General features: G+C 41.3%; 2 protein-coding genes across 4 annotated transcripts in view; both read right to left on the reverse strand.

The window, feature by feature from the left end:
• The window catches only part of schip1 (schwannomin interacting protein 1), a 162,715-nt gene extending 156,383 nt beyond the window's left edge, over positions 1 to 6,332 (reverse strand). Inside the window, exons 1-2 of the mRNA XM_053872297.1 lie at positions 6,270 to 6,332; positions 6,025 to 6,112 (exon numbers count right to left, since the gene is read on the reverse strand). Of these exons, the coding sequence (XP_053728272.1) occupies positions 6,025 to 6,112; positions 6,270 to 6,292 (111 nt within the window). The 5' untranslated portion in view covers positions 6,293 to 6,332. The remainder of the gene's footprint in view (positions 1 to 6,024; positions 6,113 to 6,269) is intronic.
• Positions 6,333 to 6,938: 606 nt separating this feature from the next.
• On the reverse strand, positions 6,939 to 17,659 carry mfsd1 (major facilitator superfamily domain containing 1). 3 transcript variants are annotated; one of them, XM_053873487.1, is made up of 17 exons: positions 17,459 to 17,659; positions 17,281 to 17,333; positions 17,083 to 17,195; positions 16,962 to 17,004; positions 16,818 to 16,885; positions 16,565 to 16,673; positions 16,388 to 16,490; positions 16,040 to 16,138; positions 15,682 to 15,793; positions 13,967 to 14,023; positions 13,332 to 13,488; positions 13,011 to 13,108; positions 12,806 to 12,918; positions 12,685 to 12,732; positions 12,446 to 12,506; positions 7,667 to 7,772; positions 6,939 to 7,522 (listed from the first exon to the last, which is right to left on the reverse strand). In XM_053873487.1, exons 1-17 carry the CDS (start codon positions 17,607 to 17,609, stop codon positions 7,463 to 7,465), a joined length of 1,551 nt encoding a protein of 516 aa, XP_053729462.1. In that variant the 5' UTR covers positions 17,610 to 17,659; the 3' UTR covers positions 6,939 to 7,462. The 3 variants fall into 3 exon arrangements, 1 of the variants encoding a protein (XP_053729462.1); XR_008415709.1 differs by having other exon boundaries at positions 7,471 to 7,522; positions 7,667 to 8,983; XR_008415708.1 differs by having other exon boundaries at positions 7,471 to 7,522; positions 7,667 to 11,057.
• Positions 17,660 to 18,273: the final 614 nt, after the last annotated feature.

Genomic DNA, 18,273 nt, shown 5'->3' on the forward strand with positions numbered 1-18,273 from the left:
CTGCCACACACAAGTTTTCTGGCAGTGGAGAGGGGCATGCATCAGGATCACTCCAAATTCATTCATGTTTCTTGGCTGGCTCCATGTTGGTGCAAGCAAGTCGAATTTCGTGTCACACTTTCTCCATAGATCACATATAGAGCTACTTGTGATGATAAAAGTATAAAGTGTTCAGTTTGGTGAGCGCGCTGTTGCATCACTGCTTTTCCAGATGGGTTTCTATAGGTGACTGGCTGCTATTTCTTTCAGAGATAGAGGGAGGAATTCTATCATCCTCCAGAGATTGCCGGAAAGCCACGGTTTCGCTGCATCGAAAGTCGTGAGAAGATCGTTTGGCCGCCTTGCAAGAAGGTCACCCCTGGAAACTAAAACTAGGGGCAGGTTGGTATATATAATGGTTTCCTCATATTTAAGTAAGTGTATTTTTTAAGTCGGTTTTCAAGTTTAAGTGGACATTGCATAGCAAAAATACAAATTTGCGTGAAATGGCAAAACACACCCATTAGCGATTACTCAACCACTGAGATTAAAATGAAGATTATTTTGCTCTTATTTAAGTTTATTTGTTTTTATTAAACTTAATTTTCAAATGAAGGGTAGTTGTCTGCAGCCGGTGATTACAATGGGCCAATATTCGTAAGCAATAAATTTGCAATAAATTGGGTTGTTATTATAAAAAAAAGAAGAAGAATGAAGGAAGAAGGATGGAAGAAAACAATCATGTTAACAATATCAGCATGTCTACAAAACCATTTTCCTTGTCTATTATTATACATGCAAAAGGATCAAAATCCAGACATAGTTTTGTTGTGTAGAACACACAAAAGAGGAAATGAACCACTTATAACTTATCTGGCAACCGACAGCATCAATATCCCAATTCATATTTCAATTACTAAAAGCATGGACACTAGAGGCAGGAACAAGCATCAGCTGCGGGGCATGTAAACAGCTTAATGGTGTTATTTTCAATATCAGATTAAGGGCGATCGATACATGAGCTTGGGCAGGCGAAGGGACACTAATAAGTGCAGTGTCAACAGAGAGAGGAGTTTAGCAAAATAGCGTGAAAAGTGTTACCTTGACTGTCTATCTCTTAGATACCTCATCTCACCTGAAAGCCAGCCTCATAGATTTGAGCATCGAGCTGGCCTGGTCTGTATCAACACTGCTTTGCATCTTATTTCTAAATGTAGAACATGACCATGACATTCCATAACAATCTTCCATTAGTGAGGCTCCTTCATTTGCTTATTGGAAATCAATTTTCATCTTCCATGTGATACACAGGTTGTATAGAGCACCAGGAATCGAAAAGTCTAAGCATGTGAGTACCTGGTCTGAAATGTCAATTCCTCTTAGTTAAAACAAGTGATTCCATTTGAGTGGAAAATTGAAGTAATTTCCCCAAATGAAGAGAAAACAGTCAGGCGCAGACAAGAAAGTCATTTAAGAAGCGACAAACTTGCTTGCACTCCCGTTCTATAAGCTTTAAATGCTCTGTGTCTATGTATACGGATGGGCTGCGTTTTTCTCATCTTTTCCTACGAATGTTCAGATATGATGAGAAATGTGTATTCGAACTAAACACAACACACATCGGGTATTTCCCATTAGGGGTTATCACAACCATTTCCATTCATTCCACCCTGCCTGCACCCTCCTCTTTACCTCATTTAATCTCATTTCATCACTCAGGATATGATACTTCTTCAATGGTCTCACAATTCAATTGCATTACGATTGAGATAACCCTGTCTATGATTCAATCCAATTCGATATCACGATTCATTGCAACAGTTTACATCCTGAATTCTAATGTAACATCAATGGTAGCCTGTTCTGTGGCTCCCATGTCTTGGCCGTTGCCAAAACATGAGGTTTTCCCACGACCAAAAGAGGCTGTTGATCCTGCGCAGACGGACCTCAATCTTTTTTTTTTATTAAAAAAAAAAAAAAAAAAAATATTAGAACTATCATTGTATAGGCTGGTTCTGCTGCTCCAGTAGCAGTTGCTACAGTAGTTGCAGTTGAGTCTCTGGTTGGAAACTGCATGGTTTCTTAGATTAGTTCCCTATTTCCATGCAACATATCTTAAACACGACGTGTGTCTTGTTAACTTCTAGTTTGTAAAATCCAAAATGAGCCCCGATGCCCACTTTCAGCGCAGCAAGAGAGTTTTTTATCAGCCGCTCTGTCGCTATTTTATTTGTTTTTCTTTTGCAATTTGCGCCTTTGGGGTCGGCTCATGTCATGAACGAGGTTGCTATGCAGTACGCTGGTGTCCATGGAATGGGAAGTTAAACCCTGCCATGTGTCACGTATGCTAATTAATAATAATCATTAAAAAAACAATAATAATAATAATCAATCACGTCCCGTCATTGCATCAATGCATCATCATGCATTGGGAAAACTATTTTTTTGCCCTACTATACAATACCCTCAGCTGTGATATGTGTTTCCCTCCACTCCTGCCTCCCTCTCCCTTAAATCTAGACAAAAACAATAGGCATTGAACCCAATGAAACATGATAATAACTAGGCTTATAATGTAGCAGTTACACTTTAGATTAGGGATGTATACTCTCATAAATAAAGTACTTATTGCTATGTGTATTTGCAGCATATCAACAAGTAACCAAGTACTGATTATCATCTTGTTAAGCAGGTATGTATTTTACAAATACTGTATTTTAACATGGAAATCAGTGCAGGAGACGTAAAAAAAAAGAAAAAAAATTAAAAGTTTCAGTGAGAAGTAGGATCCATTGGGGTGATGCTTCAAGTTTTGCTCTTTTCTTAATTGACTAGTTTCGACTGCTGCAGCTGAATTTTGCACACTCAGGATTCCTTTATTTCAGATTAATCACATCCTCAAACAAAACGGATCCATAATAGAGTGCGGGCGTCAAGTCACGATGAAACCTGATGTGAAGAATGAACACTTAAACAACATGAGGCACAACCCAACAGAGATCACATCGCCTTTGTGAAGCACAGGAAGAAACCCTGTGTAGCGCAAGTGGGGGTCGGCGTATGTGAAAAAGTGATTATACTTCCTATCAGAATGCAAAACCGTGGGCCGGAGAGGGTTCCGTTAGTGAGGCTCTGTGCTGGTTTGGTCGGAGGAGTGCCCAAGCATACACATCTATACGTTTCAAACACACACATTATAGTAAAGAGCTGCACTGGAGATCAAAGGGTGAGCTCATTCCCTTAGACAAAATCAGCCTTCCATGACTTCAAGGAAATGGGAAGGGACTGACAGCGATAGATGGGAGCCGGGCTGTGGAGTATGGGGGTACAGTACATGCAAGCCTTAAGCTGTAAAACGTAGGGAATTTGTTTTAGTTTTGTGACCGAGCACGGGAGCCAGCACATACAGTATATACTGTCAAAGGATGCATTTCTTCATCATGTGAACATGGAAGCCAGAGAGACAGCTATCTGTCAGCGTGTGGGCTCATCTCGCTCCTACACAGGCTATTACGACTCAATCGAGGAGCGTTTGAGTGAGCTGGTGCAAACAACACTCAGCACATCTTGGTCCCACCGGGGGGAAGATAATGCACTTCTGAAATATGACGCTCGTCTACGGACAACTGTAGTGTATTTTCCTGGATATCACCAGACTTTTTTGTCTCCAAATGAACTCATTAAGAGGCCTGAAAATGACAACCTTTGTTTTCTTGTGCTCTAAGAGCCATAGAGAAACAACTAGCTTAATAAGTCAAAAATGTCATTTGCAGGAATTCCCTGTTTTGGCTGATCAAGCTGTGCACACATGAACATAAATTATCAGACAGCATAGACAAGTGCATCCCTAGCATTCAGAGTAAATATTAATATTAAGACCTGAACAGCAAACACTATGAAGGCAGTGTCAACTATGCTGTAAATTTCATGCTTAACCTCATTAAAAAGTCCCCGACCTCCTCCCCTCTTCATTCTGACATGCTGTTTAAATAAGCTCAGCGCAAAATGGTTAACAACGACGGCCAGTGGCCGTAAAACTCAGCTGTCCCATTGATTAAGGGGTAATAGCTGGATAGATTAATGCATTTCTCCGGTGTGTGCCTCAGCAATGACTCTGAATCTCATACAGATGCAGCCAGCGAAGCAGCTTCTTTATCCAATAACCTGCATTTCCACTCTCACTCATATTTCACACACCAATTACTGCTTAGTCCTTCACCAAGCCTCCATGTGTCCTCTGCAGTCTTACGGGGCTCTCCTCTGACAAGACATCTCACAGAGTTAAGCTGGATCAATTTGGGGAATGTCATTTCTTGAAGTCAATAATGAAATTCAACTGTCAGATGGCGCAACAGCAACTGATTGAAACAGTTGCGGAGTCAAAATGAAGAAATTTTACGGGGAAATAGACGGAGAAGTGTATGCGTGTCGCGGGTTCATAATGTGCTGTAGCGTATTTGAAAGAGCAATGCAGCGGCATGGAGCTCAATATCCTCAGATGCTTATTGGGATCGCTGTATCATTCAGATTAAACAATCAAGAGCGCCACACAACCAGGTGAATAACTGTTCCCACACTTTTGAGGGAGAGAAAGGCAAACATTAATAATGCAGCTTCATTAAATCATAAATCTGGATTACATTTCTATTTTGAGGCCAAGTTAGAACCACGTAATCCATCTTTGTATAGTTCTAATGAACTTGCAGCAACTCCGCAGCAACTTGTGTTTGTCATTTTAGTGTAGAAAAAGTCCAAACTATGCTAAAAAAATAGTGAATGTCCATTAGGATTTGCTTTCATGTCAGCAATCATGCAGTCAATCCAGTCCAGGGCTACACTGAGGGTGATGAGTTCTGAATACTCAGTTAGAGGGACCACAGCTCAAGATCTATTCCAAGCCTGGGCACCATTCTAGTGAGACTAGGGCTCCTACACGGGGATTTTGACCTCGTGTACTGGCATTTCACCCACGAGAACATGAAGTGACATATGACTTTGCTATGTCAGTGCTCCCTCTCAGTCAGACTAGCAAGACCTTAAAGATTCTTAAGGACAGGACATATACAATACCCTCTGCTTTTGTCGTCTCTGTCGCGAAACTCTGACACGTTGCTACCCCCATCAGAGACACCCCTATGTGGTCAGGAGACTCAACTCCCTCCCTGCTCTGTCCACACTCACACCTGCTCCTCCTACTGACTTGATCTAATTTCCTCATCCGCATATGCACAAGTCACTTTCACTTCTCTGAGCTGGTGTTTTGCACTTCTGTGTCATCTTCTGTTTATGCATTTACTTTCCTTTTTTTAGTACATGCATGCATATCTTCTTTTATTGTTTTATTCTTAACTGTGTGCTGGGATGACTGCAATTTCATGTTGCACTATTCAGTTTTCATGACAATAAAATTGACTTTGACTGTGGAGAACCCTGCCACACCTCAGTCCAAAACCATCATCAACATAGTTGGCATTTTTGATACGTAGAAGATGGGGGGGAAAACAGCAAACTTTCATTTTAAGAAAAAGCCTTTCACTTCTAATAACTTCTGTAATTGCCTTTTGGTATGGTGACTCATAACATTAATTAAAAAATATATATTTAAAAAAGGTCGGTGACTCACATGAGTATGTTAGTTCATGATATGGAACCAAAAAGGGACTTATTTGGGGTCATCCTTACTTCGTCTTACGTTCTATATGTATTTATTTATCAAGTCATTTTTTTGGCTTTATTTTTTGAGGCGAGAAAATGCGAGCAACATCCCAGGGCTGTCCAGGGTGTCCCTTGCCTCTGGTCCCAAATAGCTAGCAGCGGCCTTATAACGTTAATAGGGACATAACGAGGGATAAACAAATATAAATAAGAGTGATATATTTAGTTGTTAGTAATAAATTCCGCACTTTTAGCATTAGCTGTTAGCTATTAACACCTATGGGAGATGGGAGCATAACGTGGGCGTGTCCACGTGACTATAATAGTTCACAAAAGTGTTTGAACTGATATCCCATTCCTATGAATTAGAAGAGACTGGCTGGCCGGTACCTGGTGGTGGATGCGGAGAGCAAGGTGTTTCCGCTCCCGCACCAGACTCCCGCTGCGCCGCCTCGCCTCCTCTGCCTGCTGCATGTTTCTGGAAGGACGAAGCTCAAGTTAGAACTCAGAAATACGTCACTGTTTCCCCGTCAAACGTGTCGTTCGGTCACACGGCGATATCATACGGCGCGCCCACGCTGCCACCACCGTGAAAAGCCGGCGAGAGTTTCAGGCAGGGATGATGTCACACTAACCTGCGCGAGCTGTTGCTGAGCATGTCGAGCTGTGTCGGCGGCGAGACTCGGATGGAGTGGACACTCGGTGCCGGAGACTTTGAGATTCCTTCAGCCAATGAGCTGCAGAGCCGGAGAGCGTTTATATATACCGCCGCCCCACTGTTGATTCTGTCACTTATCTCAGCCCTGCTTGTTCTGGGAATAGAACCTTCTCATGCGACAATATTTCCTCTGCAAACGCAGTCAATTTCGCATAAAGCCACGGACAATACGCTCATTTTCTTCATAATGGAGCAGTGCGGAAGCCCTTTAAATTGACGCTTAAAATGGAAAACATTCAGCAGGAAGGGACTCTTTTTTAAATTCATTTTTATTTGATTTATGCTCTGTATTAACCCCTTACAACGGAAATAAGAAGTAAATCTATTCGCCCTCGTGATAAATAAATCAAAACTGACAGAAAAAGAAGGGCAATACTCAAGAGGAAAATATTAATTGTTTTTATATATATATATATCAACATTTAAACAAGGATGATCAAAAATGTAAATAAATATTCAATTCATATACATTGTTCAATGTACGTGTCAGAATATGCCTCGTCTTTGATGAACCTCTTGGTGCTGAATACATTCTGAAAGACCAAGAAGGTCCCACTTGACCCTCAGAAGTGGACCTGAGATCAATGCAAGGGTGATGAGTGAGCGGTTGCATTTCCTTCAGGTCTGACCAGGCAGCTTTAAATATGCATTCATGACTGCTTAAAAGGAACATAACGGTCAGGGATAAAACAGGAAAGATGCTCATGATGTTAAAGACAATAGGACGACCAACATGGAGGTTTTGTCACCGTTTTATTAGTTAAAACATTCAACTGGTCAATTTCAATGTACGCATGTCAATTTAAAAAAGCCCATAGGCACTAAAACGAACGTAAACGAACGCATAAGACATCTTCTTAAAACGTTGATAAAACACCATCAACATTAGAGCGATTTAGCGCCCCCTGCTGCCCGAAAGATAAAATGCCAAAATGTATAAGTAAATGCAACACAATGCAGCATTCCATTTGTTCCCAACCATAAACGATAAATTAGAATAAATTATATTAGAATTCCGAATAAATTAAACATTTATAAATAACGGGAAACGCAATAGCTGCAGCAGACACCTTGGCCTTGTTTGGAGTTGCAGCCACTTGAGGGAGACGGTCACTTCAGGACGCTCCTGTGAGCCAGTGATGACAGGTGGGTGCAATAGTGGTCTGGGAGCTGGGAAAAATGAGAGGCAGAACTCAAGAAGCAGGCATGTCTCAAAAGCATTACGTTCACAGGCTGTTTGGTGAGAACAAGGTTAGGGGTAACAGTAAAATCAAGAATGCCATTTAAGTTACAAACAAGAACAAGGTTGCGTACCTGTTTTCCCAGTCTGGACAGGTAACGATTTCGCAAACCAAAGGCAGTCATGGGTGTTCGCCGAGCCAGCTCACCCGATGTCAGCTTGCTGGCTGGCTTTGGAGTCCTGTGGGAATGGAAAATTACATCAGCAACATCTAAAACAACCGTGAAAACAATAAGTAATGTGACGGCTTCGAGCGGAATGGATCACTTACTGACAGGAAAGGTTCTGGAGAAACAACAGAAACAAAGTTACATCTCTCCAACAGTTTTTAATTGATGCAAAATGTTGGTCGAACAAAAATGTAGAAAACAATATATGGAGCTTACATATCTGAATAAGAAATTAAACATCAGATTTCAGCAAGTTTTCATCCCCATATACAACCAGCAAGTTAGGAGGTTTTAGCTCCATAGTGTCAATACAGCCACTTTAAAAACTAGAGAGAGGTAGAGGAAGTGCGCTTTTCTTTTTGGAATCCCTGACAAACATACACTGTATTCTACCCTCAGGTTGGCAAAACAAAGACCTGACCTGTTCCGCACCCACAGCCACATGCTAGAAGAGGATGCTGTATTATAAGACATTCTTTTTTTCATAAAAACAGTTTTAGGAAAAAAGACCACTATATTCAAAATGGTAAAGTTTAAAAGAGAGGCTGCGGGGCATAATAGAACTTTACAGGTACAAAAAGTATCAAGCATCCTGGCAACAAATAAAACAACAGAGTATTTGTATTTAAATGTACATGAAGCAGCAACTTTTTAAGATTTGTGATTCTGCAGTACAAAAAGCTGAGATTAGGGAGCACACTGGAAGAAGTCATTTTAGTGCTATTAAAATATTCAAAACTCTAAAAGAGAAACATTAGAAAACACATTAAAAAACTCCCCAATAGTTTAAAACACAAAATAAGCCGTGCATCAGTTTTACGGCGTCATCATTGTCAGAACAATATGTCAGGAGAGATTATGGATGTTTAGCTTTAAAAAGGTTGTCAATCTTTGAGGCTCTCTGTGTCTGAATCCCGGTGAAAACACAACAAAAAGTGTTTTAAAAGTCATCTCATGAGGTAATTCCACGAAAGCAACTTGAACGCTTGTCCCGCCGCAGCATCCTGATTACATCATAACCAGCACATTAAAAGGTAAATAGTGTCCAGACAGTCAGTTGTGCCGGGAAGAAGCACAGATTGGAGCACTGGGTGGAGTCAGGAGCGCTAATCCTGCCCCCTCAGCGGACTGTCGACAGCTCAGGGGTGGACAGTGCAGCCTGCAGGCTCTGCAGCCCAGGACCATGTGTGTTCCCGAAACCATCATCATCATCATCATCATCTGGAAAATATCAATTACAGCATGCGCCACACATTAGTCTGTGCTTTACAAAACCCTGCAGAATTATTGTGTTAGTAAAAGACATAATTGAATTCTTTCAGACAAATTAGGGAATTAAGGGAGCAGAGTCGGGCAGTTCAAACACATGATGAAGGTTCCGGCTTCTTTCGTTCACTCAGAAGACTCAGAACACAGTTGACCTGACGTTAAAATAATGTTATATATTATGGTCTCCAGCTAATCGCAGACCCTATGGATTATGAGACTTCAATTCAGAAAGATCTGAACAGTTAAGTATAAAAAATGACTCGGCATGTGGCAGGTGAGGTGCGTGTGATGAATAAACTAGAGCTTCAAAAATTCATCAAACAGACGGAGTCATGCTGGCAGAGGTGGGTGAGTCATGTGACCACGACTTGATCACGATTAAGGCTGACGTGAGTGTGAGACTTTGAATGAATGGAGAGTTTCTCGCTGGAACAGATTTGAAGTGGCGCTTGTTTTCAGTGAGGCTCAGGGATTTGGGGATAAGCAGCAGCACCTCATCTGTGCAACTAGACTCGTAAATCATTTGTAGATCAGACATCAAAGTGTAAACGGGAGACACCCGGGAACAGCCAACATAAACACTCGCGTCATGTAAAGTCAAAGCTGCCAGTCATTAACATGCGTCTGATACGAACTTGCTCCTATCTGGAGCCAATCCCAGCTATTGGGGGCAGGGGAGAGGGACACCACGACCATGTTGGACATGCAGACACACCACCACTCGCACACACACGCTCACACCCCGACAGACATGTCTTCAATACCTCTGCACGTTCACAAAACACTGCGTCATGATGATGTCATATCTCCGTAGACTCGCTGTGACGCTCTGCTCTAAAGAGTGTATTTGCAGCTGCAGATTTTTTTCTGGCCCTTAAATTACTTTTTTAGTTTGTCAGGACAATGTCTTATTTAACGTAAGATGGCTGGTGTTTATAAGTATAAATTCAAACAAAGTAATTTCAAGACAGGCGGATAGCAATATCAAAATAAAAAAACAAAGCCTCAATAATCATAAAACAAACTAAATGACTGCTTACTAAATAAGATTAAATGGCAAACCACATCTTTAATGTATTCCAAACAGTTTCTGAAATAACAGTTCACTTTTTTAATTTCTGTGAGTCACAGTAATGAGAAATATTTAAAACAACAATTAAAATGGCTGCTTCCTCATAACCAATTCCACAATCACACACCAACATACACACAAACGCGCACACACACCCATGTATTCTACTGCATGCTCATGGCAGGACGAGGATTACGTTTTGCTAGTTTTTTTGTAATTAATTTTGTTTTTGTTTTTTTTTGTGCTGCGCTCACTATTCAGACATTAACCCTTTAACTACTGCATGAGAAAAATAAGCAATGGAAAAATGTCATATTGATGTTTTGTCACACAGTAAATACTTTTTTTTTTTGTTATTATGGCAAGCCCTTCAGTTTTCAAAATATCAGCCTCTACCAGACGGTTGAGATGGACAAAAATGCCACAAATATTCACACATAACTCAAAAGTTAAACCACATATTTGTGGGTCCAGTTTATTACTGGTGGTGTTAAAAGAATTGCAACAGGCGATAAAACATAAATAACATTGGAAAATACATTGCTTATACATTCAGTGTGGTGGTGCCGTACACATTTGTTCCCTCCTCTTTACTTTCTGGGTCGCAATTCTGCATTTTTAACATTTCCAACTAGAGACAGCTCTGGGACCATAGTTGCCAGGTCCCCATTGTGGAGTGTCCCCAAGCTGTTGTACATCATGTGTGGCGGTGACTGTGGTAGAAATGGGGTCTCAGGTCGAACCTTTTCTTCAGAGGTGGTGAAGAAGCGGGAAAACAGTAGGCCAACTTTGGACCCATGCCCTTTGGCCTCTTTCAAACTAGGGACGACTGAATTGTTATTCAAGGCTCCAGAAAGCTTCCAGAGATAGAGAGTGGAAACAACACACAAACAGGAGGACTCTAAGAAGTCTTCTAGTTCCTCAAAGGTGGTCCTGATTGGATTCCCCCAACTCCTGAGAAGAGTACAGATGTGTGTGATGAGAAACATGTTAAGTCATCTCATCTGGGAAAATCCTCTTGGAGAACTGGGAGGGGGTCTCCGCAGCTTCAGGAGGTGGTAAAATTGAACTCTTGAACTCCATATTTTTCCATGTGTCCAGGGGCTTCTTGTGGCTTTGTTTGGGCAGAGGGAAGGACTTGGACCAGAGATGCCCTGTAGCAGTTCCAAGGACATCTTTCAAAGTGTTCCCTTTCCTTCTTCTCTTCTTATGAGGTACTGAAGGATTCCTCTTCTTCTTCCAGAGATTCCAACGAACTAGCACCAATGATCTGTAAACCGCGTTCTCTAAAAACGGCGGCGATTTAAGTCTGCTAATATTTTATATAGTTGAATTTCAATTGGCAGCTGTTGCCATGAATTTCACAAATGTATTTGAGTGACAATGTACATTAAATTAGAGGGGTAACAATAAGTATCCAAATAATAATAATAATAATATTTCAGAAATATTTATTACTCTATATGGATGGCTCATATTAACACCAGTTTCCCATACATCAAAGAGGTTATCATAACATCTGAAAAAATGCTTTATTTTGACAGTGATAAAAAAATCTATTTGTAAAATTATTTTCTTTCTTTCTAATTTTTTTTTTTAATACTAGTCTGTAGCACCCCCACTGGTTAAACAGGGTAATTGCTAGGGTCCCACTGATAGACCAGTCAGGATCAAGATGGCGATCACTAAGCGAAGTAGTAGAGGTTCACATTTAATGCATCATTGTCACGAGTTCCTGAAGAGAGTGAATCCTCTCCTTTCCACATATTTTTTGCGACCTCAGCGTTGTACCGAGAGTTTAGTGCTGTATTAAGAGTGGCTGACTAAGCTGTCTTCACCCATTTTCACACTCGTGTCTACTGTTTAAACATGCTCAACAGGCAAATATCACAGCGGATTTGACTCGGTATTATATGAATCTGCTGCCATGAACCTGTGGCCCTGATCTGTGTGTGGTGACATCATCACTCTGGACTATGACTTCACAGCGTGTCAAAATCGACATTAAATTGTGGTGCGTAAGTTTGTGTATCTCTGTTTAAATGGGGCTTCAGATGCCAACAAAATACAAAAATAAACTGAGGAATTCAGAGGCTTGCATTTTATAGAAATATATTGGGGTTTTTTTTAAAGCTATACACATCAACCGAATGGTAGAGATGGCTCAGACAGTTTGAGCCCAGCTCTGACCTTGTGAGTTCAAATGTCTGACATTTAGCCCTACTGTGTGGTGGAGCTGGCAGTTAAAGGGTTAACAGATGAGATGAAAAGAAGAAAGCCACATGTTCATGTGACGCTGTGTGAGATAGAACTGCACAGCATAAACACTCAAATGTACTTACTCAGCAGCCGAGGTGATTTCCGTCTGATCTCTGGCTGCAGGTGACTTGTTCAACTCTCCTCCTGACAGGACGAGGACCAGATGAGAATGAGAGTACGAACAAAAAGGTGCAGATGTTTTTGAGTGTGCTTTGGAACAGCAGTCGATCAGTGTTATTAGAGCAAGTAATTACATAGGGATTAAGGTTAATGCAGCGTCAGATAACAACATTGCGGTTTGTAATAATCGAACATTTCTTACCTCGCATGTAGTCCACGAGGTAAAGCGTCACCACAGCCATGAGCGCAACTGCCGGGAAAAGGAATGAAAACATTAGTTTGCTTTGTCCCAAAATTATTTTCGAGAGAAATGAATGACTGACTGCAGAGGCAGGCGCAGAAAAACAGCTCCAGAACCAGGTATCCTCTGGAGTCCAGGATGGCTCCGGCTGCTATGGCGATAAGCGCCAGTCCCAGGTTTTGAATCGACTGCATGCTGAGGGGAAAAAAGCAAAACAATATTTGAGGCAATTGAGGGAAAACAATGGTAAACAAACTGGCGTGTGTATGTGTCATTACTGCACTTACAAGCCATAGGCTGTCCCCAGCTGATGTTCTGGCACCACAAAGGCCACCATGGGCCACAGAGCACATGCCAGGAGAGAGTAGGAGACCCCCAGGAGTGACTGCAAAATAAGTATTGAGGGGAAAAAAACGAATGAAAAAAGTTTCTTCCAGTGTCGATAAAGGGTGAAAGTATTAACTCCACTATCGTTGAAAAATGTATGCATGTAAGTATAAAAATGAATTGTGTGTAACAATGACTAAATGAAACAAGCCAAGCTACAGAGTCTTTGAACGCCCCAAAATACTTCACAATGCACTCCAAATATGTTTAGTTCACTTTACCATGGCAATCCAGGGGTTCCAGAAGGTGAAGGCCAGCATCATGTGGGCACACAGAGTGGTGATCACAGCACATATTACCCAAACTATATTCCTCCCTGTCTTGTCCACCATAAACCCAAAAATAGGAGACGCAGGTGCAGAGATTATATAGACAATACTGTGAAAAACAAAACAAAGGAAAAGATATTTGTGAGAAAACGCTGTGATAATGACATTACAGTGTAAGAACCAGTGAGTTAGAGCATCTATTGGTGAAGAATGTGGTTTTTAAGATCAGTTAACTCATACGGGCATCACAATGTTACACAAGTTTCAGATTCACATGGTATGACGTGTAAAATCAATGGATCTAACATGCATTGTTTACATTTCAAATGAGAAGACAAAGGCCAGGAAAAACAGAGCTGGTAGCCGACAATAGTTTAGTATAGCTTGCCCTACTGTGGGTGCACAGATGCAGAATGTGATTATGTTTGCAAAGTCACAGGAGAAAGAGGAAGCAGTGGTGTCTATCACATCTATGACAAGTGAAGTCGCCACAGTAAATGACACCAATGGTTCCCGTTGGAATACATCTTATTTCCCTCAATGTGACCCAAAAATGTTTATTCAGTGTCCAACAAATGAAGTGCTACCTGTTGACAGCTCTGGCCTCAGCTGGGGAAAAGTTGAATTTCTCAATGAAGAACACCCTGATGACGAAAGAGAGAGAGTCATTTTCAGAGTGTCGCAGCTGCTTCCGCAGTTTCGCACATTCAACATTTGCATAAGAATGACTTGCTGAGGAAGTGCTGACCCCGAGCAGATCCAGAACTTATAAGTCATTGGAGGAAAATACATCTTGAATTGATTCCCTTTATTGCATTGTCAAAGCACTTCCCATTCTGGCTGCAACACACCCTGATGACAATGCAACATCCTTAGGATGCAATATTTAACCGTCCGCAAGTACGCTCAATTATTCAGCACCCACTTGTGGCAAAATTGATCATGTTCTCTGTTCACTCCTAAGTCAAGGGAGACAATGATGTTTCAATTGGAAGAAATGGGTGGAGGTAATATCAGAACATAGAACATATCGATCAGATAAATTCTTAGTTAAGGCTCAGTTAGTCCACATTTTCATTGAATATGGGCACAACTGTGGTGGTCTGCACAAGCTCACTATCTCTTTGATGAAAGATTTGTTCCGCGTCACGATGCCACAGATGTGTTCCCTCAAAAAGGTGGGTGAATATGACCGCCAACAAAAGCTATGCTCTCATTCAGCTCACTTCTGCTGAAACCTGGGTATTGATTTAAATTTCCCAAATCATTTTGGAGTGCCATTTGATTGGTGACTCAATTCCAGTTCAATTTAGTTTAGGATGTTTTACAACATTCTTCAATTTTACAGCTGCAAGTCGATACATTCGACTCTAATCGACTCTTAAACTAGTCGAGGTGTCGTCATTCTCTCAGCACAATCCGCCGTGAGAGGCTCCAAGACTGCAGCAACCCAAAAACATTGAAAATGTGGGACCACTTCTCATCAAATGACACATCAAAGGACACATACCCCTCACGCCACATTTTGAGAAATTAATATTCAAATGTTATCCTTCAAATCAGCATTTAACACTACATGTATTTTAAACATTTTACATACATTTTTATTTATATCTATTTGTTGTTGACTTACAACACAGTCATGTTGGCATATTTGTCAACCCACAGATGTTGCTGACTGGTCACCTAAGGTATCCAGTGATTCGCCAACTACATTTCCGCCACATTCTTTTCACTTTTTTCCCCACTTTTAGGTGGCGTGCTAGAACACTGGAATTTACAAGGCTAGTCTTACATGTAGCAGAGCAAGAGCTCGAATTTGGACAAGCAGTATTAATGACATGTCGCTCAGACATGTTCGAAATACTTTTGACACCACTGAAATGCTAAAGAAAGCAACTTGAAAATAAACACCAAAGTAAAGCAGAGAGGAGCTGTTGCTAACACACTCAACACAGAGTATGTTACAGAACATGAAGATATTTAAGTAAACAAAAGGCATAAGCCAATTCCGGTGTAATTAAAGGAGAGTGAAATGGCTGCTGCAAATGGCTAAACTGAAAAATGCAACAATAACAAAATATATTTTCAACATCACTAAACCGGACACCTGATATTGGTAACCCATTTTGAATTCAAAATAATATGTTTTTATCCCTTTATTCTGCATGAAACTGGGTGAAATGTCACCAGCTTCCTCAACCTATGTTTGTCAAAACAAATCTATAATCAAGGTTCACAAGTCAGAAAACATCAGCCCATGTGGAGAGTCAAAGTGGGGGAAGCCTGTTGTGATACTCACTGGCCCAGTCCAATAAAAGGGAAGATGGCTACATAGTAGCTCACACAGATCACAAAGATGATCCACAAAGGAAAGGGGAAGTCCTTCACGTCAGTCAGCTTAATGACATCACCTGAAACAGAGAATATATTAACATAAAGATCAAAAATAATTCTATTACTTTTCTGAGCAAACAGGATGGACATGGCTTGAGATAACTGCAGTCCAACATACAGTGGTACAGACGGTCAATCACAGGAAGATAACAACGACCACAAAATACCTCGCTTTGATGAGCTCCTCACTGCTGCGAAAATCTCTTTATTGATGTGTTCGTCGTCAACAGATAAAAAAAACAAAAACAAAACACGTCTGTTACCTGTTCTGCTCCGCTGATTTTCAAGAAGACTTTCAGCCCTTTTGTCGAGAAACGCCAGGAGCAAGGCACAGGTGAGGGAGAACAGGCATGTAACCCCAGCTGCAGAGCAGATAAGAAGGCGTTAGACGACATTAAAAGATAAGTGGCAGACCAAGAATTAGATTATCAAAGGCGTCACAGTTGAATGACCGCTGATTACATCGACTATAGTCAAGAACGTGTCAAAAATCAAGAAGTGAAAGAGGCTTGTCATCATGATTTAGTCACTGCAGCAATTTTAGTTCCCGATTTGTGGCAGCACGAGCCAGTCATCTAGCGGAGCAATTGAAAATACTTGTCACACTTCACCTATCATGAGTGAGATGCCCAGAGTCGTGTGTCCTGTGGATCCCACAGCCGTCGCCACTTGGCCATAAACCCAGCCCATGATGTTCATGTTCACTGTGCTGCCCTTGTGAACAAGGAGACACATTTACTGACAAACACGTAACTTTGCAGGGCAATAATGTTCCAGTCTTTTATTACCAGGCGGGCCATGCTCAACTGAAGGCCGAACACCAGATTGAGTTCTTTTCCTTTAAACCAGTTGACTGCATACGTATTTTGAGCCACCGCCAAGGATTCGCCCCCAATACTGCAACAATGAGAACACAATGAGTGCACAATACTCACCGCAACATTATCAGCCCTTCTCAACAAGTTGTCGTTGAATCTAACATGTACACGCCAAGCTTGACAGGTTTAAAATTGTTGTAACACACAGATGAATATTCCTCACCCAAACACAAAGCGGCCTACTTCCATCAGCCAGAAATGATTGACAAGGGCGCCGGTGGCAAAAATGACCTGTACAGAAACATCAAAGAATTCAACTGATAAACTGACTTGAGGGCTTCGAGAACTTGTGATGTTAAACATTTACCTGGCCGACGCACACAAAAAGGGAGAATATAATTGTGCCGAGTCTGCAACAAAAAACAGCTTTTATATATTTGCCTTATACCTCCATTGCTGTGATAGCTTCACTTTTATCAGCCTCATACCTGATCCCAAAGACTCGATCAATGAGGAATCCCCCAAAGAAGCAGAGGATCACGTTGGGCCAGGAGTACCAGGCGTACAGCTGCATGAACTTCGCTGTGTTCAGGTCCAAGTCCTAAAGTCAGAGAACAAAAGTTACTTTTTTTAATTACCGAGTTCATATCGCAGTTTTATAGAAGTTTTAAAACTAAGTTTGGTACCTGCAGGACTTGAGTCTGAAGACTAGCAGGATTATCATAGCAGAAGTAGCTTCCTGAAAGCAAACACATTGACATATATTATTTCCTTCTAAATAGTGTTGCTTGTGAATACTTTTAGGGGGACCTGACAGTGGTTTGTATCCGAAAAGATTCCGTCAGGAAACAACAAAGAACTCACCGAATCCGAGGAAGCACATAAAAATGAGGACAACGACACGATGCAGGACGTGGTTCGGGTCGCATATAGCCGACATCGGTCGGCCGGGTCCCCTCCGCGAACCCTCGTCCTCGTTCCCCAACAGGCTGCGTATCTCCTCGGGGTCCGCCATGGTCGTTTGTTTGGGAACTACCGAGCCAGAAGACAAACGCAGCAGTGACGCGGAAGACGACCGGTCACATGACCAATGATGCCGGTCACGTGGCCTTATTTTGCAAAGCGTCATTGGCTGGGCGAAACAATGTCAATAGTCAGCACGCTTTCGATAATAACACAACATATGGAGTGATTAAACAGCATGCATTCCGTTTTAAAACATTATTGTGCGTTGCCATTGTTCATTTCTGATCAGCGTGCCCAAATACATTTTCTGATTGAACCAATCACAAATATGAAATCTAGTGTTACCAGTTTGCTCCACATTAAAATGTGAATCTATATTTAAATCTCTGAACTGAAGTGAACACACACTATCGACACACAACCAAACTACATTCACAGAAGCAAGTAGTTGTCAGAAGCAGTGCATAACTTTCCACTCTATTCACATCCATTCTAACAAATGGGATTCTCTATAAATCATCCATCTTGGTCATATGTGGCTAACAAATGGTGATGACATGTAGCAGCAATCTGGGCATTAATTTGCAGCCTGAAATAAACGTTTAGCAAAGCCTCAATGTGCCATTAATCACAGCATGTGAGGATTCAACAAAAATGATCTGAATGCACTGGAGTATGGAGGCTGCAGGTATGTCCTTATTAAATTATTCACC

Source organism: Synchiropus splendidus, chromosome 8, assembly GCF_027744825.2.
Source record: "Synchiropus splendidus isolate RoL2022-P1 chromosome 8, RoL_Sspl_1.0, whole genome shotgun sequence".
Taxonomy (NCBI): domain Eukaryota; kingdom Metazoa; phylum Chordata; class Actinopteri; order Syngnathiformes; family Callionymidae; genus Synchiropus; species Synchiropus splendidus.

Excerpts from the sequence above, each read along its gene's own strand:
- mfsd1 (XM_053873487.1), bottom strand. The coding sequence starts at position 17,609 with ATGGCGGACCCCGAGGAGATACGCAGCCTGTTGGGGAACGAGGACGAG. Across the intron at positions 13,489-13,966 it reads GAGGCCAGAGCTGTCAACAG|TATTGTCTATATAATCTCTG; the intron begins GTAGCACTTCAT and ends TGTTTTTCACAG. Across the intron at positions 7,523-7,666 it reads TGTCCAGACTGGGAAAACAG|CTCCCAGACCACTATTGCAC; the intron begins GTACGCAACCTT and ends CATTTTTCCCAG.